The sequence below is a fragment of the Argiope bruennichi genome, chromosome 5, assembly GCF_947563725.1.
Source record: "Argiope bruennichi chromosome 5, qqArgBrue1.1, whole genome shotgun sequence".
Taxonomy (NCBI): domain Eukaryota; kingdom Metazoa; phylum Arthropoda; class Arachnida; order Araneae; family Araneidae; genus Argiope; species Argiope bruennichi.
Genome location: NC_079155.1, coordinates 102440494 through 102464296, shown reverse-complemented (window position 1 = coordinate 102464296; position 23803 = coordinate 102440494). Strand labels below are relative to the sequence as shown.

Genomic DNA, 23803 nt, shown 5'->3' with positions numbered 1-23803 from the left:
TTGTTTAGCCTTTTCTTTCATAATTCTTGTCAAATCATCCGTCATTGCGACAAAAATATAGATGTATGAATGTTCGCACGAGTTGACCTTGAAATGTGAAATAAATATTCAAAGATAAAACTCGCTTCCAGAAATGGTTCAGCTCTAGAAAAACACACACACACCAATAAACAAGCAAACACACAATCAGACATTTTCACTATTGTGTTTTCGGATTCTAAGTTGAATGGATTCCGATGTTTAGAAATTGAACGCTGGGTGCAATCGTTATCTCTTTCGTTCGGAAATTGATAAAATCTCGATTGCCATTTGGAGTGTTTCTACGCACCCAGAGAAACCAGTTAGCACCGTTCGCAGTCAGTTTCGAGACACTTCTAGATACAACGAAATATGAAAATGCAAGTCTTGTCGCGGCTTGGAACTTTGAAAAGTACCGAGGACGGTATGACTTGATGGTCCAGTAACAGTAAGAAAATTTAAATTCCTTTTTCAAAAGTATCTTCTATCTTATTATTTCTATTTTGATCAGCGTTTATTTCTTTATTGTTGATTAGCATTTTCTAGAGAATGTAGAGATAAAAATAATATATATATTTTTTATTATTAAATAACGTATATTTTTAGTTAACCACACTAGCCGTCTTTCGCGACCAGCTGGTGGTTCGCCAAAAATATTAATTGGGTTTATTTCAATCGCACAACTTGATACTCATGCTCCTCTTAAGAAGATGAGTATCAATACTTATAGCATTGATTATTGATTTGACAGATATTTTATAACCTTACATATATTGCATTCTATTCATTATGTTTATGAACCATCTCAATGAAATCAAGTCCCATGACATCACAGAGCTATTAAAAACGTAAATGTCCGGTTCGTCTATCTTCTAATTTTCACACCACTACAATTTCACTTTCTTATTCCTCTTAAATTACACAGATATAGAAAAGAATCTTTCTTCTCTTATTTATAACAACGGAAGAAAATCACGTGAATTAATTCGTGAGGAAACAATAAAAAGATTTGAATTTCAGTGTGACAATGAAATATATTGTTGAAAATTAAAAAAAAAAATAGGTGTACTTGAAATATTTAAGAAAGAAGAAGAATTTAGAAAAAGTTTGGACGCCATTAATTAGTTAATTAAAATTTAAAGAAAGCGCTTTATATTTTTACCTTGTTAACTATGTATATGCCAAGTGTTGTAAACCTAAGTCAAAATTATCGAGAGCCTCAAATCACACACACATATATTCTCTTTATTACTTAAGATTAGATTATAACTTAAATGGAAAAAATCGATATCTCTTAAAATATCGTTTATTTCTTTATTGTCGATTAGCATTTTCTTGAGAATATAGAGATAAAAATAATATATATATATATATATATTATTGTTAAATAACGTATATTTTTAGTTAACCACACTAGCCGTCTTTCGCGACCAGCTGGTGGTTCGCCAAAAGAAAAGTTTGGACGCCATTAATTAGTTAATTAAAATTTAAAGAAAGCGCTTTATATTTTTACCTTGTTAACTATGTATATGCCAAGTGTTGTAAACCTAAGTCAAAATTATCGAGAGCCTCAAATCACACACACATATATTCTCTTTATTACTTAAGATTAGATTATAACTTAAATGGAAAAAATCGATATCTCTTAAAATATGAAGCTTGTTTCATTTTAAAGAGAAATATTAAAAGCTTTTTCATGCCAAATATTTCAAGTTAATTTTCTGAACTTAGTACCTGATATTTGATTTGTTACAATTTGACCAGAACTAAACAGTTATTATTTTAATCATTATTATTTTCATGGGAAAGTCCTTACACAAAAAGAAGTGCTCAAACCTTGAAGAAAAAAAAACTAATCCAATCTTTACTTCTAACCGGGCCGCGGTAGGCTGGTGGCAAAGTCTCGGCTTCGAAACCAGAGGGTTTCATCTTCAAGACCCGATTCCACCGCAGAACCGTCGTGCAAGCGGGTCTGGTACACGTTAAATCCGTCGAAGCCAAACGTCTTCGTACTAGTGTGATGTGGAAGCTTGGAGAGGCGGATGCCAGCTCAGACATCTTCTCGTCATCTGACCGTGGTTCAAAATAGCCCAAGTGTTGCTTTAAAGCTGGACGTTAACATAACTTAACTAAATTCTACTTCTAACAACATGATGAAAAAGTCACACAGAAAGGAATGATTTTAAACGGAAGTAATTCTCAAGTTTGATTTCAGAAAATGGCATTGGCGTATTTAGGAATTTTTCGTCCATAGCAGTGTATATTACGAAATGCTTCTTTTAGAAAACTCGGTCAATTTAGTTTTACATATTAATACTCTTGCATTGGACCAACACGTAAATTATTCATTTTAGATTAATTTACTTTTTAATTTAGTTTGTTAAAATAAATTTATTTCTGCAGATTTGTTACTAGCAGCTTTAGGTGATTAACGTTCGCTAAAATTTTCAATTAAATATTTTATATAACTTAGTCTCTAAATAGCTTCTTCAGCAAAATATTTAAGCTTCAAATTTTGATAGTTATATAATTCATTATATTATAGAAATCTTATTCTGTTTTGTTCATTGTATAATGAATTTCTCTTATTTTCTGTCAGCTCCCGTAAAATATTTGAATTTTAAATTAAAGTAGAAGTGATTAAACTACAATTAATACAAAATAAAAAACATTTTTCGCTGAATCAAGCATTTATATATATATATATATATATATATATATATATAAATCCTAATTAATTTCCTAACTTTTATCTTAATTTAGCCCATATTAACTTCATTTTAAAATGTTCTCTTATTACCTGATCCAATTCCACCTTTTTTGTTTAATTAATGCTACATTCTCACGCTCCGAGCGAAGAGATAAAAACTTGTCGATCTAAACAAATTCTTTTAAAAGATTCCTATAATTTCCTTACCTAAATCGACACGTGTAAAGAAATCCCTGTCAGAATCTCACAGCATATAATCATGGGGATAAATAATTGGTTGGTTCTTTTCTCTTTCCGATCTGTGGATCGACATGCCTCATTGCTTTTTTCTTGTACATAAATTATCCCTCCAGGGATTTATATATATATATATTAAAATTTTATTGTACTTGAACTGTAGATTTTAATTTCATATATAATGCTAAAAATCGCATCCATTTTTAAACACTGGAGTTTTTTCTGCAATATAATCCCATTGCATCAAAAACTGAAGATCAAAAATGTTTTATTGAATAAGTCAGTAAGAACAAGAACAAGTCATTTAAGATATTTAATTAAAAATTAAACAACCATTAATCTCTTTTCGAACCAGCTGGTCGCTAAAGGGAATTATTTATAAAATACAAATAACATAAATAAATGGCAACAAAATGTAATTGGTTTAAAAGGAGAAATTGATTAACTATTTATTAATTCTTAGTAATTAAAGTGTTCTTGTAGTCATACTCATATTCCTTCCCTTTCTTTTTCTTACGAAGACATTTGTTAAAATTTAACTTGCATTGCAAATTGAAAACGATACACTCCATTCGACGAGTCTGATTTTGAACATAAATACTTGAAACTTAAGTAGAATGCAAACAACCCAAATCTGCGTTATCTTGAAAGTAAAGACCTTTTTATCGCCATTTTCTTCCTAAGAAAACCGCGGTTTATACATTGGTGCGTTCAACATTTTGATATTCAGACATATGATATTGAAGTGGGTCAAAACATTTTTGTCCGTGAGCCATGATTATTCGTCATTAAGCTTTTATAATACATTTAAAAATGATTCTCAATCTTTGTTAACCTTTTGAGCCCCAACGGGACATATATGTCCCGCTGATATTTTTAAATCATTCAAATGGATAAATAAGCGGGAAATTTATTGAAGTGCATGTCCCAATGGTTTTCTGCGTTTACATTCATATGTTAGTGTAATTTTTAACCACATCTTAGTAATAAAGAAACCCGAATGAAAACTGTATGTGCCATGAATAAAGTTGCAGTCAGCAAAAATTATTTTACAGTGTATCATACATGGAAATATCATGAATAATGTTGGATATCTAATTGGTAAGAATTTTCTAGCAATAAAATTGTTTTAAAACATTATAAAAATTAGAGACTCAACTTTTCCTTGTATTTTATATGGTCACCTCAACCCCAATGGGACGCCTGTGTCTTGTTTAAAAAGACCACTGCGGCACATATGACCCGCCTCAAAAAATGTTTTATTACTATAGTTAATTTTTGTTTTTATTTTATCAGAATATAGCTATTTATACTTTATTTGACTCATTACAACCCTAAATTATCTTAATTTTGGAAGAAAAAAGGTATTGAAAGGGTTAAATAACATATAGCAAACACGTGAAAAGTAAAGTATAAAAAAACGTAAAAAGATTATGCATTAAAATGAAAATAAGAAACAACAATTTATTGAAATAACAAATATAATTACAATTACAAATAAGAAACCACAAAAACAATTATTACAAAAATAAAATACATATTTTAGAAGTAGGTGCAGATACATAGCAAATTATTTTTAGTTTCACATTTCTCTAACTTGGCGAAAAAAGAGCTTCCTCTAATTAACATTTCTCTGATTATTATGATTTTTAAATAAATTGAACTGTTAATTAATGTATAACAAAAATTCTGTGGTCAAAACATTTCTCCTTATTTTGATAAGTCTTCGTGTTTTTGTGAGTTCATTCTCTTGACTTCAGTAAAAAGCAGCTCCTTAAAGTTGAAGATCTGATTTGATTATTAAATGTTATAACTGATAGATAAAATTTTATTTACAGCTTTTGATTAGATTTAAAATCGGATAGTTAAGATTTTCAGAGAGCAACGCACGGAAAGACCAAACAAACATGAACAGATATTAAAAAAAAAGAGAAGAATTTCATCTGATATCACACTCACATATATCGATTCATATCTTTGTTCTTTTAAAAGAAAAATTTGAATCCTTGGAAATAAAAAAAAAAATTAAATAAAAAAGAATGTTTGCAAAAAAAAAAAAAAAAGTAAACTTTGCTGTTATTTTGTTAAATAAAAAAATATTTATTTGTTTTATGAAAATATCTATTTTGATTTTATATTATCATTTAGACATTTTTAAAATAAGAATATCCTTGAATTTACGATTTCAAAATATGACTCCATCAGCGAGTGAATTATTATATAAGTAAATGTAGAACTGATAAATGCTATTCTATTTATAAATATAATGTAGGTAGATGTCACGTGACTCTCCAATCACGTGATAATTGCGAAAAGTAATTGCGGATGCTACAGAATATCTAATAAATAGCACATTGTCTTGCTTTGTGATGTGTTGCTTACACAAAGAACGTAGGCCGCGGTGGCCTGGTGGTAAGGTCTCGGCTCGGAGCCGGAGGGTTTCAGGTTCGAGACCCTATTCCACCGAAGAACCGTCGTGTCTGTTGCACGTTAAATCTGTCATGACCAAACGTCCTCCTGCTGGTGTGGTGTGATGTGGAGAGGGGGGTGCCAGCTCAGGTGTCGCCCTCGTCATCTGACCGCGGTTCAAAATGACGAGGTCCGTCCCAAAATAGCCCTTGTGTTGCTTCAAACGGGAAGTTAATATAACTAAACTAAACTAAACTACACAATAAACGTTGTTTTGCTTTGTGATGTGTTATGATTTTGCAAGCCACAATAAACATTGTTCATCGGATTTAAAAATTAAATTGGCGTGATATGTACATGAGATGTGCATCATGTGTGTATAAATATATAGAAAATATAGTTTTGTTATAGAAAACTTTGAAGAAAATAATATATTTTCTGTCCGACAGACTAACAAACAAGAAATCATTTACGGAAGGAAAATAAGTAAAACAAAAAATATGAATGATATTACCATAATATTTTTCTTTAATATTTAAATCATTTTGATCAGCAATGCCAATAAAAACAGATGGAACCGAAAAAAAGTAAACAATGCCAACGTGAGCAACTAAAAATTTCATAAATATCATTTTCTTTGAAAATCCATAACACATCCAATATATAAAAATGAATTTTTGTTTCTTTGTACCTAATGCGCCGCCGTACCGTTCAAGCGATTAAGATACAACTTTGCCATCTTATTGCTGGCACTGGCGCGGTGGTTATAGGCATAGTACAATTATTATATCTCCTCTTTTCAAAAAGTAGAATAAATATTATTTATACTTCTCCTTTATATATCATTCAATTTCCATGAATGTATTCATTGTCAACAAGAAAATAAATATCACTCTTTCTATCATTCCTAATTAAACAAAATAGCTAATTTAAACTTCAAACGATATTTTAAAAAAATATTTCTTCTGTGGCAACAACGCGCAGGCTGCCAGCTAGTATTATATACAAAATAGTATGATGAAAGTGTGTTTATGAAACTTATTATATATATTAGTTATTCTTTTTACTATTTTCAATTATTCTTTTGTGTTGATACAAATAATTTTGTTTTCAAAACAGAGATTTGAGATATTTTACATTAGTAAAAGTATTTTAGAGTTACGACTTGTTTGCAAATCTTTTTATGTTGACCCTACTTACAATAGCATGATCAATTTTGACTCAGCTATATAATGGAGGACCAAGTCTAAAATATGAATTTTACGGTGTAGTTACTTCTACAAAATGTTTCAAAAATTGAGATGCTACATTTCTTCAAAATTATTTATTGCATTCTAAGCCATTTATTATGCTACTAATTACTACTAATTAAAATTAACAATCCAATTTGTATATATTTTCCGATAGGGAAACATGATTCCGTAAAATGCAGCACGGTCACGAATGTGAAAATGCTTGTATTTAGTAACTAAATATGAATCACAAATAGATAGTCTCTTTATTGTTCATAGTTTTACTGCATAGAAATTTGTCCTTATTATAGCTTAGCTTCAAATTTTAATTTGTAGTTAAAGAAATATTTAAGAACAATTCCTAAATTTCTTTAGAATACTTTTTATAATAGGGGTTAGTACAAGTAAAAAGAGACATAACAAAATAAAATTTGATTAAGAAAATAGAACTATGATAAGTGAAACACAGCCAAAGAAATATTACAGTGCAACGAAACTATTCTCCTTGAACAACTTCATTTGCCTGCGTCCTGGTCTAGGGGTAGCGCGTCTTCCCCGTGATCTGAGCGCCCCGAGTTCGTGTCTTGGTTCGGGCATGGTTGTTCTTTACTCTGTGCTCCATCTGTGAGGTGTGTGAAAGAGCTCCTCTTGCAAAAAGAGTGTCATCTTCATATGAGCAAGAAGTCAGACATCTACCCTATGGTGCGCAGGGGCTTTTACCCTCAGAAGCTACTGCACAAACTCGGCTTAAACCGCTGATTTGTCAATCGCTGAGAGGGTTTGTCTATGGCAAGTGCCGTAAGTAACAACTTCACTTAAAATTTAGAATACTTTTCGTTTTCTTTGGAATCGATGTGATGAATTATTTTAAATTTCCATGGAATACATCGGAAGTCTTTACCAACAAGCGATAGTTATCTTGCCTGAAAACTACTGCGTCGAGTCCCGGTTCGGGCATGGCTGTTCTTCTTCCGTTCTATCTGTAAGATGTGTGAATGTGCCCCCCTGTAAAGAAGGGTTGTGCAAGCGAATGTGATGCGTGAGTAGCAAAAACTTACGCTTGGCCTTAGTTGGCGCTACGAAAAACAAGAGACGCTCTCTCTCGGCTTAAAATCGCTGCATTCAGAATCAGTGAGCTTGTCCATGGCAAGTGCCATCAGAAAAGAAATATGGAGCTAGAAAGTTTGACGTATCTCCATGTTTTAGACCTCCCTGAGATCTAAAACATGGAGATAGATCTAGATTGATGAAATGTGTTGTTGGTCTTAATACTAAATCTGTTGATATCAAATTTTGTTTTAATCTGCTCAAGTTTTAAACGAAATTTATTCATAGGAAGTCTGTACGTCCGGTTCTTGGATTATTACGGGGTGGACGTGCTTAGAGGAAACCATGAAGCGAAGTTATTTCTATTTCAGTCAACGACTCATCATTGCTACTGATTTATATTAGATTTCTCTTGCATAAAATTCTGAAAGTTTCACTTCTTGAAGTAAAGCTACTAGAACCATAATCACAGCTTCGTTTGGGCACGTCTTATAGATTTAAAAAGAAATTTCAAATATTAAACTGTACCAATATTTTTTTTTCAGAGACTAACTATATTCCACATTGCTTAAAATGTATTAATATATGTTCAGATAAATTTAAATTTAATTAAATTTCTGGTCTAATTTCGCACTTGAACCTACTAACATCCTAATTCCACTTATCAGAATTCCCCGAGCTGGAAAATTCATTGTTAGAATTGCATTTATCTTTTGTGAATAAGACGATCAAGAAATAATAATAATAAAAATATACAATAACAAGACGGATGAAATTCAGTATGCAATCTTTACATTAAAATTGTAAATTTTGATTTAAAAAAAAACCGTATATCTGTTTGTGCGTTCGAATGTAAATCAACATAACTAGATCAAAAATAGAATAAGCTGTATAGATGAACTATGCCTTACAGTTTTATCACAATAATCGCGAATTTTTACCAAATATTGATTGTCCGTCTGTCTGGCAATTTGCAAGCGTTAGAATGAGATAACTGAAAAGCACTTCAAGGTAGATTGAATTAATTTCCTGATGTGGTTTTGACATCAAGAGTGTGGATTTTAACAAATTTTGAACTCATTTGAATGGATGGCTGTAACCCAAAATGCATATCCAACTTTCTTCATCATATGTCAAAGCTAAACCCAAAACGTGCCATACTGTAATGGAGTTGAGGGAAGTTTCTAGTTTAGTTATATTAACGTCCCGTTTTAAAGCAACACTAGAGCTATTTTGGGGCGGACATCGAAATGTTGAACCGCGATCAGATGACGAGGACGACACCTGGCTGGCACCTCCCTCTCCATACTTCCACATCACACCACACTAGCGGGAGGACGTTTGGCCCCGACGGATTTAACGTGCCCCAGAACCTCTTACACTACGATTCTTCGATGAAACCCTCCGGCTCCGAAGCAAAAGACCTTATCATCAGACCACTGGCCCTGAGTTGAGGGTAGATTACTCCCACCGGCTCGATACACATTTGATATTTTTCATTCATCAAGAATTTAAAAAAAAAAAAAACTTTAAAAGATACAGATTCTCCTAATCTGTCCACCCCTCCGTTGTAACCGTAGCAGACATAACCTCCTCCAAAGCTGGAACAGTTTGATATTCTGGCATTAATCCAAGAAAAGTAAGAACGGAAATGCAGATTGAATTATTTCATCACAAACAAAAATAGTAAAATCACATTTCGAAAAGCATGATCGAATCGATAATTAAATATCAAGGGAGCATCGGGCTATGTTCCGCGTCCGTCGCTGATTCTGTTATCAAGCGGTTCATTATACCTTGAAAAAAAAAAAGAAAAAAAGAGAGAGATAACTGAGGACGTGTGACAGCGCCAGGAAAAAAATATCACAGTACGCTTTTCCTTCTTTGGGAGATTTAGAACTCAAAATTTTCAACTCTAAAACAGAGTTGGGAGTCACGTAATATGCGTCTGATAGATAAAGTGCATGGTTTCAAAAATTCGCCAACTTCAGCATCTATGTGATGTGTGTCAAATTACGGATATTATCGGAAAATTATCTTTTGTAGACCTTTCTTTTGGTAATGTGTGTTTAAAGATACTGGGTGAATGGTGACGATATTTTGCTATTAGGTGAAGTATTATTACTTTTTTTTTTTACCTGATTAGATGAACATTTTTGTGTTTACATCGATGCATCATTTCATTTAATCGTAAAAACTTTGAGATAATAAGTGTTTTCCAAATCAATGAATTAAAAACAAATTCTCATTTTTATATACCTATTATTATATATTATATTATTTATATTTACTATATAAATATTATTTATATTACATAGTATACTATATGATATATAAGCTAAATTATTACATATTACATATATTATATTACAAGCTATATTATTTATATTTATCAGTATGTCTAGGTTTATTAGATGTTAATGATATAATGAAAAACCGGAACAAAAAGATAACTTCTACTAGAATGCGTAAAAGATAAAAATATTTTCTTCCTTTTATCTTTAACTTTATTATTTTTTATTATAAATATTATAGAATCATAAAATCAATTTCTCTTAAATCTACTATCAGATGTTATCGCCTATATGAAATCAAAATTTAATTCAATCAATCAATTGATTTATAAATAAGATTTGGAAGTATCAAAACTTCATATTATCATTGAGAACCCAGTACACATAAAATTCTAGTGTATCAAGAAACGAATGCAAAAACTGTCACAAACTTTGCACTTCAAAAAGATGAAAGAAAGCTAGTTAAAATAATGTGTATAAAAAAAAAATAGTTTTTTTTTTTTTTTTAATAACCTGTGTTTTGAACCTACAGTAAACTCCCGATTATCCGCGGAATTGGGTGGCGCGGCCGCCGCGGATAACAAAAATCGCGGATAATCCGAAAAAAGCTAAAAACGGGTATAGCAAAAGAGAAAACAGTAAGACTAAACTTTGAAAAATCGTTTCATGTACAATAAAACGTAAAATAAACAGCAGGAAATGTTTAACTAAAGCTTAGTATATCACTCAAAACTAACCTAAAAAGCGTTTTGTTAATGAAAACAGAAAAGTGCTTTGTACTTACGAGAGGTGTCAAGAATACACAGAAAAATTAATATATATGTACTGTTTTAATACTGTAATGTATTATGTAATTACAAAAGCATAACTGTAAAACTACACCTTTTTGAAGAAATCAGTCATTTGTATTTGCTTCTTGCTTTGGAAGCATTTTCTCTTTGCTTGGAAGAAAAGAAAAAAAAAAAAAAAAACTTAGTGCGGCAGGCGCGGATAACCCGCCCGCGGATAATCGGGAGTCTACTGTAGTTATTAAATAGAAGATAAAGAAATTTCTTTTTTCTTCAACTTATATTTTAAACGAGGAATAATTTATAAAATATGTTGGTTGCTTAAATGATTTATATTTAATTTATAATTTTAGTTCAAATTAAAACGAATTTCTATAAAACTAGTAATTAATGAATACAATATATGAGTGTATGAGGTAGTTAAAAATAGAAGACGATAAAAAGTAAAACAAATAAATGCAGTTTAGTGCATAATTCGAATACAGTATTTAACAAAATAATTAAAATAATGAAGAAATAAAAAGAAAGTAAAGACACATACCCATGTAACAAAATATCAAAGAAACATAGAAACTGATGATTATTTATACATTTAGTGGTTTATTAACATATCTGTTATTTCTAGAAATTTTCTTTTCAATATCTTGCATTGGGCTGTTTTTCTTCTGTATTTAACAATTTACCATTTAGAATTATCAAGTTTTTTTTTAATTACCATTACATTTTTCCTTTATGAACAGTTGAAATTGTTTAACGAAATTTTACTGTTCTGATTTTGCCAAATAAACCATAGAACAAATGTCACATCTCAAATTACTTGGCGAGTTTTGCTAAATTGATTTAATCAGAAATGTTTCTTAATAATTTAAGAAATTATTGTTATTATTATTTTAAATTTCACTCGTTCTCGGCATTTTAACCGTGTTTTACTTCCTGTAGATTAACAAAATCAAAGGCCAGACAGACACTGAATTATTTAAAGTTTATTTTCGCCTTTATCAGAAACAGGTTTAATCAAACTATTAACGTTATTGTCAAATCATATTCTGTAGGTTTAAAATTGATGCAATAGTTTTTTTTTTATTTGATTATTTTGAATGTATTTAGTTTGGTTTAATTATATAATTATAATAGTTTTTAAAAAACAGTTTAAATTATATAATTAAAATAATATTAAATTCATGGTTATATTACTAGACAAGTAGATACATTCAGCGCTTTGTTGACATTTTTTTAATGCTTTTTTTTACATTATCTTATATTTTCCGGTAATCCGAACTGAGAAAGCGCTCCAGCGTCCTGACATAGAAGTAGCGCGTCTTCCCCGGGATTTGGGCGTCCCGGGTTCGAGTCCCGGTTTGGGCATGGTTGTTCTTTCGTTGTTCTATCTGTGAGATGTGTGAATGTGCCCCCCTGTAAGAAGGGGTTGTGCCAGCGAATGAGTGATGCGTGAGTAGCTAAGTCGTACTCTTGGCCCTAATTGGCTCTATTATAAAAACGAAAGACGCTCCCCCTCAGGCTTAAAATTGCTGTCTTCAAGCAGCGGGCTTGTCAGTGGCAAGTGCCATAAGAAACAACGAGATTGCGTTCTGATTCCGCTTTTCTACCAGAAATCTTATACGAGTACCTGAACGAAAACATTAATGAAGTAAGGCATGATACAAACTGAGTGTCATAATATTACAGAATACGGTTATTTTATAAGAGATAAACTATAGTAAATGAATTCAACAAATAAGGAAGAAAACCAGCGAGAGTGGTTTCCCGAAACGTTTTCACATTACTGCTCTCTAATGAACATGCTTGTTATTATGCCATAATAAATGCAATTGTCTTATATTGTATGCCATTGACGAGCAGTAGGTATGAAAGAGCCTACTAGTGTAAGATAGTCGAAGTTTTCAATTGCTGATAATAACACAAAAGTATCAAAACCAAATATTCGTTTTTTTCTCCGTTTTGCTATTAAATCCTCGACCTATTAAAATTAGAATTTGACATTGAACTTCAACTGTAATCAAGTAATCATTTATCGAATTCGATATTGCGTTTTATAGTTATCGAGGTTATATGTTTATGAAAATATCGCCCAACAGACAGTTAATCCCATGATTGATTTGGTCCCAAAGTTATATATCTATAATTTAGATATTAAATCTGTGTACCAAATATTGTTCATCTAGTTCTCCCCGTTTTGTAATTCGTTTCGTTTAAATTTAGATACGATTCGTTTAAATCTAGAATTCGAATTTTTTGACAATCCCAATACAATGTATGCTTTACAATTATATGTATTGCTCTTTGTATGCTTTATATACAAGAAAGTAAAAAACTCTTAAATATGTTTTATTGTAGGTTTGTTGAATATATTATAAAGTTTCTTGATCTAATTATTGGTTGAGAATGTTTAGTGATTCGCACTATAAAGGAAGAAAGCTTTTATTGTATTAAAGGTATTTAATTTTTCTTGCGCCCCACTGGAATAATGCGCTTTTACTATTTAGCAGGTGTAATCACACGCTTTTATATCGCTTTTGCATTAGCAACATGGATAAAATGAATTAATTAATCTGAATTAAATGAATAATTTTAAACAAATTGTGTATGTGTGTGTGTGTGTGTGTGTGTGTGTGTGTAATGGTATCTCTAAATCTAAATTAAACTCTAATAAATGCCCGAAGTTTTTTCTTAATTTAGTCCATATTGAATTCATTCTAAAATGTTCATTTTGTTTCCTGATCCAATTCCATCTTTTGTTATTTAATTAATGCGTCACGAGCTCTATAAAAATACTTAAATCTGCACTTTCACACGCTCCGAGAGAAGGGATAAAAAACTATCAAGCCAAGCAAATACTTTCAAAAGGTTCCTATAATTCCCTTACCTAAATTGACATTTATAAAGAAATCTTTATCAGAATCTCATAATACATAATAACAGGGGATAAATATTTCCGTCTCTTTTCGCTTTTATCGCTTGTGAACGGACATCAGTTCGCCCTCGCTTATTGTGCATAAATTATGCCTCTCGGGATAGAAGAAAGCAAAGTTAAAAATTCAAAGTGTCTTCTCTCTATTCGGTTTAGAAACTGCTTACAAAAATATGTGTTTACTTTGTATATATATATATGTAAACATAATTTTTTAAACAGAGGCCGAAGAGAGAAGACACTTTCAAATTTTAAACTTCGTTTTTATTCCATCCAGGGAGGTATAATTTATGTACCAGCAGGAGCGACGAGGTACATCAACACAGAACAACACAAGAAAGAAAAGAGGAAAAACTAATGAAATATTTATCTCCGTGATTATATAATGTGAAATTTGATAGGGATTCTTTACACGTGTCTATTTAGGTAAGGGAATCATAGGTATATTTTTAAAAGAATTCACTTAGGTTGACCATTTTTTATCCCTTCACTCGGAGTGTGGGAACTTGTAGACTTCAGCAATTTTAGAATTTGTGTTGAATTAATAAAATAAAAAATGGTAGAATTGGATCAGGAAACAAAGAGAACATTGTTGAATAAAGTCAATATGGGCTAAATTAAGCTAAAAATTAAGAAATTAATTAAGTTTAAATTAGAATATAAAATATCATTACATTTATATATATATATATATATATATATATATAACCAATCTTAAGTAAGAAAAAGTTTGAAAACGAAACTAAAATGAAAACGAAACAAAAACAGTTTCGAAATCGCAACTAAAATTTATAACCTATTTAAACTAAAACCAAAAAAAGAACTTCATAGTATTTAGAGAGCGCAATTGCAGCTACTTCTAAAACACAGATGAATTGATACAAAAGTATTAGAATCAAGTTAATAGGAAAAACAAAAAATCAAAAAAAATTAAACCAAAAAAATTATAAAAAATATAAAAAAAGAATCCGGCCTGAAGACTTTTTCAAGGGTCACCCTCAGGCAGGGATTCAAAGAAAGGGATTTTTTCTGTGAGGAAAAACAGACATTGTCTAAAAATGATTCCTCGTGACCCGAAAATCCCCTGAAATTATGCTCAAGAGATATACCATTTTAACAGAAAGGAAATACAAAATAACAAATTAGAAAAAAAGAACCACAACAAAGTAAAAATACAATAAAAACAATAACAAAAAAACAAAAACAGCATTAAAATTAAAATTAAAAACGAAAAGGCCAGTACATACCACTAACAGTCAAGAAAACTTTAAACCATTGATTGTGATTCCCTGTTTTTAAAAAACTAGCGGTAAATTATGTAAACAGATGTAGGCACCCAGCGCCATCTATTGAGTAATCCAATATGCAAGGAAAGTTCTATTTTTATTTAAGCCAAAGGATTAATCCCAAACCATACCTTGTTTAATTAAAAAATTGACATTTCAGTAATTTCTAGGAAATTCATTTTTAATTAAATTTTTAAGGAGGTTGTTTGATGCTTCAATATAAGAATTTTTATTATTGCAAACTCTTTTGATCCTGTTAACTTGTGAGAAAATTAGATTTTTGAAAATTTTAGAGTTTAGATTGCAATGGTAGTTACATAGTTTTGTTATTTTAAAGTTGAAATCATCCCTTTTATCGTATATACCAACTATTGTTTTATCATTAGCAATTTCGATTTTTAAATCCAGAAAGGTAGCCTCAAGTTGATTTTTATTTGTATCTTTTAGAATTAAATCTTTTGGATAGCAATTAGTAATAATATTAGTATTGTCGAAGTTAATCAAAAGTAGGTCATCAATATATCTCCACCCGTTTATTAAATTATATTTAATTATTTTTTTCTCATAGTAATGCAGGAAAATATTAGCTAAAGCACTTGAGAAAGCTGTTCCCATTGGAATGCCCTTGACTTGTAATAAAAATTAATACCATTAAACACGTAATTTTCAGTAATATTAAAATTACATAACTGAAGCCAGTTATTTTTAGGAATGATATTTTCATTTAAATATTCGTCATATATAAAAGTGCAGACCTTTATTAATTTTTCACGAGGTAGATTAGTGTATAAATTTTCGAAATCAAAAGTATTAAGTTTATTAATGTTGTTATCTTTAAGAAAATCCAATACTTCTTTGTTACTAGAAATAATAAAGTTGTCTTCATTTTTTATTTTGTCCAGGATAATTTTTAAGTATTTAAAGAAATGTTTACCCGTATAGTAATTATAACTGCCAGTGCTACAGGTTACGAATCTGAATTTTAATGGATTTTTATGAAATTTAACTGTTGGGAATAAATAAGGATAGTTAAGAGAGCAAGTCTTAGTTTTGGTTTTTTTTGCGAAAGCTAGCATTCTTTTATCTAATTCCTTTTTCCCGGTGTTCTTTAACATATAAGTTGCATTAGAGTTATATTCATTAATTAAAAGTTCTTTATAATAATATTTACAAATTAAACAGAAATTATTTGCTGATTTATCTATTACTGTAATAACAAATTTTTCTTTTAAATTTTTTTATTTCGTTTTTTAATGTTTTACTAAAATAAATCCCACGTTCTTTAGATCTAATTGGCCTGCGGAAGGTTTCGGGGAATGGAAAGTGAGAATTTTAAAGGAAATTAAACTAAAAATGAATACTGATTTTGACAGATCTAAAGAACGTGGGATTTATTTTAGTAAAACATTAAAAAACGAAATAAAAAAATACATAATTACCGCTAGTTTTTTAAAAACAGGGAATCACAATCAATAGTTTAAAGTTTTCTTGACTGTTAGTGGTATGTACTGGCCTTTTCGTTTTTAATTTTTAATTTTAGTGCTATTGTTTGTTTTTATTGTTATTTTTGTTATTGTATTTTTACTTTGTTGTGGTTAATTTCTTCTTATTTGTTGTTTTATATTTCCTTTCTGTTAAAATGGTATATCTCTTGAGCATAATTTCAGGGGATTTTCGGGTCACGAGGAATCATTTTTAGACAATGTCTATTTTTCCTCACAGAAAAAATCCCTTTCTTTGAATCCCTGCCTGAGGGTGACCCTTGAAAAAGTCTTCAGGCCGGATTCTTTTTTTATATTTTTTATAATTTTTTTGGTTTAATTTTTTTTTTTGATTTTTTGTTTTTCCTATTAACTTGATTCTAATACTTTTGTATATATATATATATATATATATATATATATATATATATATATATATATATATATATATATATATATATATATATATATATATGAATTGGTGTGCTATAAATTAATGCGAGTGCAAATTAAAAGAGTGTATATATTGCTAAATAAGAACCAAAATGAAAATCCTACTTGTTCGGTAGTGTAGTGATAAGATAAAAATGACAATTTTTTTGAGTTTGCAAATATCTTTTTTTGTGAGATAATAATTTTCGATGATATGAACAATTTCCATGGGCAAGTTATAGCGATTAGATATCTGGGGTTCTTGGTAAACACATTTATTGCCACGACCCATGCCTGATATTCGAACTATCTATATCTAATTAGATTGCAGGTATGAATCACAGGTGATTCACGCTTCAGTCAACAAGTCAACTTATTTTGACGTTCGATTAAAACTTATATTTGATACCTCTTTCTATCATCTTGATTTATTTTTCATCACCTTTCTTCTTACTGAATGGAGTTTTCGGCGAACTCTTTCCCGAGGACTTCATATAATATTTTGCAGCTCTGTTAACTAGCAAAGCGAAGTGTTGAATTAAGCGCAGCTGCGAAAACATTCAGTGAAGCAGTCTAAAGCATTTGCGCAGGGCGTTTGTTTACAGTTGATTGTTGCCATTTGGCAATAAGTAATAATACCAATTTCTGTGCTATGCACGTTAGCGATATATATATATATATATATATATATATATATATATATATATATATATATATATATATATATATATATATATATATATATATATATATATATATAATGCTATCATTCTTCCTTTTTTTTTTAATCTGGGCCTTTTCTTAATTTTTTATCATTGGTTCTCAATTTGTGACTTATTTTGGAGAAAACTAAATAAAAGATGAAAATAAAGACATAAGGAAAAAGACAAAAAAGTTTTTACAAATTGTTATTGTAATCGAATGTAAAAAGACGCAATTATTAATGAAAAAACTCCAAATGAATGAAGATCCCATTAAATAGGTAAACACAACAAAACTATCTTAATATGTCGTGCCTTCCAACAGAGTTCATCTTAGTTTTGAGGCCAATTCATTCTTATCATTTTGATGTAAAAAAAATGTCTTCATCGTCTATTCGCCATCTTTGGCAAACAATTGGTTTGACAGAATTATTATTAGCATAAAATTTCAATTGAATCTTTCGTAAGTAACCTATTCTTATGTCTTCCTCAACAAAATATTTCTGAATTTCAAATTTTGATAGCCGTATAGTGTACTATTTTAGGAACTTTACGCATCAATGTGCTGCGAGGATTCTTAATTTTCTGTCATCTCGAATAAAATGTATGCTTTAATTTGAAAAAGAAAGTGATTAAGCTTCATCCAATCCAACAACATGCTTGGTGAATCGAAGACGTTCGTAAAAAAATATATGAGAACATAAGGAGATTGTTTATATGCTCTACATTATAGATTTTATGATTTGCATAACATAACAGAAAATTCTTCAGTAAATATTTCTCTGGTTCGTTAAAAAACATTTAAATTTACAACAATAGGGAAACAAAATGCCAAGCTAAAATAAGAATGTTCTGAAAATGTTTCAAATGTGCAAACAGTAAAAATATTCAGCATTGCTTAGTTCTGAAATTAAAACCAACTGTAATTAAAATCAAAAGTAAAAGTAAACATAGTAATCAAAAATTTTATTATAAGCATGCCTGACGCGGGGAAGATAATAGATTAAGTCCAGATCCAGATCAACAAAAATGAAAAAAAAAAAAAAAAAAAAAAATGCTACAAATATTTTCGGAAGTTATCGCGGAAAAAATCAAAATGTTGTGTGTTTTTTTATCAAAACTTTAATTAATATTAGTTAAGCTTTTTTACTGTCTACAGTAAACATATGATAGCTCTAAATCAAACAGTCTTGCCTGTAGAGCTTAAACACGCAAGCAGTAAGTCACATAACACATTCATCTTTATTATATTGTTTTCTTTGAACTTGTATCTGTACGCCTTACAACCGATTGCTCTTCTTTCAAGCGAACTAAAAATATTTGCTTTTATTGAAATCGTAAATGAATTTGGCAACAATTTAAATGCGCACGACAGGAGATTTTTTTTAGGTTTCTCTTCTTCTTTTAAATATGCTCTAAAAACATTGAAGGATTTTTATCTATGCTGTCATAATATTGGGAAAAAATCCTGTTAAGGATATAAATTCAGTTACTGTGATTTAAAAATCAAACAGTCAGGGAAAGAAGACTAATAAAACGTTCCTGAACATAGATTAAAATTACTTGAAAACTTGAGGGGGGAAAAACTCTACATGAATTATTGAAACCAAAGTAGTCACTTTAATTTCTAACTGTTCTTATGAATGATTTAAAATATTGAAATCTACATAGCAAAAAGAATTACATTTTACATTCTATAATAAGAATTCAGAAAGCAGAAATATACATATATTTCTGCTATTTGGATTTAAGGAAGATTATTGTAATGTAAGTATTGTAATGATCTCTAATTCCTAAGTTTTGTTTCATAATAATTAGAATTTTAAATAGCATTAATATAATAGTCATTATATGCATAATAATATAAGATTTTTACCGAATGATTACATGTTTGTGAAAATATTGACTGTCAGACGGTCAACTTTTTGATAAATATGGTTGAAAATTTTATAAAAACCTATATTTTAGATATTAAACCTGTATATATAATTTCATCTGTCGAGCTCTTTAGGTTTTTTTAGTAAATGCACAGAACACTCGAGACTTCCTCTGAATAGATTTCGTTCAAAAATCTACACAAATCTACAGATTTGTTTAAAAAAAATCATTTACTAAATTTCCCCATTCTAGTTCAAAGTATTTTTGAGTTATGATGCCCAAAACGAAAAAATTCGTCAAAATTTCGAATTCGAACTTTTTAACATCTACAATAAACACTGTTTATATTTTGTACACTAGAAAGCAAAACTGAATATAAAATATAATCAAAAATTAAATATATTCTATTATATTGTAAGATTGAATTGATTCTTTCTCGCAGTGCGGTAGGGCTTGATTCTGGCTCATTTCTTACTTTTGTAATTTTATTTTGAAGTAGTTTCTTGAACGTCATATAAAAGTACATTTACTTAATCTATATGCTATTTTTGTATTAATTGTTGAAAATTCCGAAGTACGATGCAAAGAGGGACCGAATTCCAAAAAAATGACTGGGCAGGAGTGAGGTAGAAAGTTGTTCTGATAATCAGAAAATAAATTTGGTTTTTAAAATTTGTTTCTCAAATTCTCAAAGATCACTTATTTTTTATATTTTAATTCCTTTCTCAAAAATATTTTAATATTCCTTGCAGGTCTTTCCGTTTCCTGACGGAGAAATCTTTGACGAAGAACTCGAAAGCAAAAGGCATTCAAGATTACGTTCCTCATCCCCTCCCATCTCTTCGATTCCGAAATGGCGGCTGAATCGTACCCCGTCGCAGCCGCATTCGCTGTTCTGCTCATCTTCCTCTTCATAGTCCTTCTCATCACGTGGTGCTGCAAGCAGTTCGCTCGTCCCAAAGAGGCATGCGTCACCCTCATACCTCAAACAGTGCCCCAGCATGAAAGGTACATCAGCACCATCGACGTGCAGACTGGCTTGCCAGTCATCGTGGATTTGTCTGCAATAGCCAGTTCTAGAAACCAAATCAGAATAATGGCTGCCAGACGTGCATCGTCACCTTGTCCCATCAACACCCGCAGCAATACCACGCTGTATGGTTCCATTGCACGTGATCCACCGGGGTTGACGTCGAGTTGTGAAGTTCTGGCTAGAACACCACCACCGCCATATTCGGAAGTTGCTGCACAGCAGCCCCCCAGGCAGTGATTTGCATCTGTGGCAATTGCAATTCATGAAATATGAAAGTGTATTAAAGTTTGACAACCAAAAAAAAATGATCTAGTCTTGCTCACCTTAGAATATTTTTCAAGTTGAAATCTATATACTAATCGTAATCTCAGGATAATCAAATTCACCGCAGATTGTGAGTGAATTTGATTATCCTGAGCCTTGCTCATGATTTTTTTGTGTGTGAGTCGCAAAGTTCTGGCTAGAACACCACCGTTGCCATATTCGGAAGTTGTTGCACAGCAGTCCAGGCAGTGATTTGCATCTGTGGTAATTGCAATCCAAGAAGTTCATAAAAATGTATTAAAGTTTAACAACCAAAAAAAAAGTAATAATCTAGTCTTGTTCACCTTAGAATATTTTTCAAGTTGGAATTCATATACTAATGTCTCAGATTGTGAGTGAATTTGTTTATCCTGGGCCTTTCTCAAGATTCTTTTTGTGTGAGTTTTTGTGATTATGTAGTTACTATTGAGGTAACTTTAATGTTCCATGGCATTTTGCATTCTGTGTCTATAAACTTGCTGCATCTACCTCCATGCGGCGCTGCATATTATATATGATTATTGCATCGAAATCAAGATACTATCGCCATTGATCGACAGCGTTTAGAAATCATTACATTACGCTCTAAGTTACGATGCAGTAGAGTCATTTAGATAAATAAATATATATATATAGCTTCATTTCATTGTGATTTTATAATGTAAGGAATTCAAATTGGTTTTAAGTACAAAAATATATATTCTTGAATTATGAACAAAATAGTGCTTACTTAAACAGATTCTAATTAATTACATATATAACAAATCTATCTCAGTGCTTTACATTATTATACATGTTCCAGATAGCACTTGTTATAGCTAGTTAGTGGAAAATTGATTAATTTGCTGAATTAGAAATAGTTCCAAGAACAGAAATGCACAATATAATTTTTTTTTTAATTAGAACATTCATTAAAAATTTATTCACCATTTTTCCGAAACTAAAACAAATATTGTCATATTTACAATTTTTTATTTGCAAATTTATGTGTTTTTAACGTGTTAAATTGCTCACGCTCATAATTTTCCAAAATTTAACAAATTTTTCCATTTGGATCACACGGTGTAACTTCTAATAAAATTATGATACAATAAATCAAATTATATCCATTTGAACAATCAGAGAAATAAAAAAATTTATTATTCGAAGTTTATTTAAACAGAACTTATCATTAGAAAACACTGTAGAAAGGAAAATAAATAATAAGATTATCTATAATTCGTGCAAGTGAATATTCTGCTTCAAGAATTAAGTAGATATTCGTCAAGACTACTGGTTCGTAGTAAAAGAATGAATGCAGTTATTCGTCTGAGCAGATAATTGCATTTTGAATGTATTTATAAAGTAATAAATATACTGACATAGAATTTAAAATATAATTATTTAGGCTTGTATATTTAAAGCAAGCATCAAGTCAAACATCGACTATTACACAGAGAAAAAGAACTTGTGAACCGTTATATGTCATTGAGGTTGATACTGGTTGAAATCTTCAGCCATTGACAGAACGGGTGCCTCGGCATAAATTAAGAGAACATAACAGCTATTAAATTTTTAAAATCAGATGAAAAGCAAGGCATGACTGTAGTGAAGATGATCATCTTTTAAACGTAGAAAACTTTCAAAAAATAATTAATGGGCTAAATAATATGTATGATACAAAGTCAAATTTTGTGACTTAAAAATCAACTTATGAAACACTAAAAATAGCATATTTCAGAATTTTGTATGTAATGAATGTTGCTTATTCTTTTTAAACAAAATGCTGATTATTAATACGCCATAAATTTTATTTTTCTCCAACAGAAAAATACGGAACAAGTATCTAGACAAATTAAAGAAACAATTTTGTTATGCATAAATTCGTCTCATTCCATAATTGTGCAATTTTTCCATTTCATCAATAAATCCATTTCTTATTTTAATACAATAAAGTTTACTTAAAAACTGAGATTTTATAGGACATGTTATAAGAAATTAAATTTTAAAATTATTTTTAAAGAGATTATTATTACCGCAACTTACGTCTATCTTAAGAATATCAAAATAAATAATTCTTTCTATGAAAAAATATCCCACTTACAAATCACAGTATGATCTAAATATAATAATTTTATTTTAAGTGTTGAACTAACTTCACGTTCTACTATTATTAGGACTATTAATTGTTGAATAAAGTTGCATTTTTAGGATAGATTTTTGTAATAGACAGGATTGTTTGTGCGGTCTATTGATTCAAATCATGACGTCATCTGATTTTCAGAATTGATACGAATTTTGGATTTTCTATTGAAATATTTTGACCTGTAAAAAAGTAATAATAAAAAGCAAATCTGTAATTCAAATCAATATTAATATTTATTTTGCAGAATAAATAAATGAAGCCAATTAATGCTTAAACAATACTCATAACCTCACAGCACTGAGTAAGACAGCGTGAAGTATTGAATTTTAGAAAACATACGCAATGACATTTGTTATGAGAGAATGATCCCGAATTAATTGATTTCATTAAATTATCCGATTGAATCTACTTTAATAAGGGAAAAATGTATTTAGTGTTTTGCTTTCAATTAGATTTAATAAAGATTAGAAAAGGACTTAAAGTAGCGGCCCATTTCCTTTCTTTCTTTTCTTTTTTTTTTCAAATATAAGTATTCTATGAATAAAAAATAAATTGCTCAAAATGGCTGACGTCATGACGTCATTATAGCTTTCCAGCGAAGAAACATATTTGATAGCATGAACATTCCTGTTGGTTTATTAGTAAGAACTGCAACTAAACGAATGTAAGAAAAGATTAGATTATATAAATGACGTATTTTTACATTCTCTATTCTATCCTTTGTATGCAACAGTAAGAAAAAATGTTATTATATCACGTTTACATTACTGTAAGAAAATTGAATTGAATATTCATTTTTCATTCAGAAAGATGTACTATATTTATGTGTGAATAGAACGATAAGTCTTTCGTCTCTATACCATTATTTGTATTAAGAGAAAATAAAGGTTGGAATAAGAA

The 23803-nt window shown here is 30.0% G+C and overlaps 1 protein-coding gene across 2 annotated transcripts; it reads left to right on the top strand.

Moving 5' to 3' along the window:
* The first annotated feature begins 300 nt into the window (after positions 1-300).
* Positions 301-23803, top strand: LOC129969262 (uncharacterized). 2 transcript variants are annotated; one of them, XM_056083735.1, is made up of 2 exons: positions 301-466; positions 20195-23803. In XM_056083735.1, exon 2 carries the CDS (start codon positions 20296-20298, stop codon positions 20710-20712), a length of 417 nt encoding a protein of 138 aa, XP_055939710.1. In that variant the 5' UTR covers positions 301-466; positions 20195-20295; the 3' UTR covers positions 20713-23803. The 2 variants fall into 2 exon arrangements, with proteins under 2 accessions (XP_055939710.1, XP_055939711.1); XM_056083736.1 differs by lacking the exon at positions 301-466 and adding an exon at positions 9527-9763.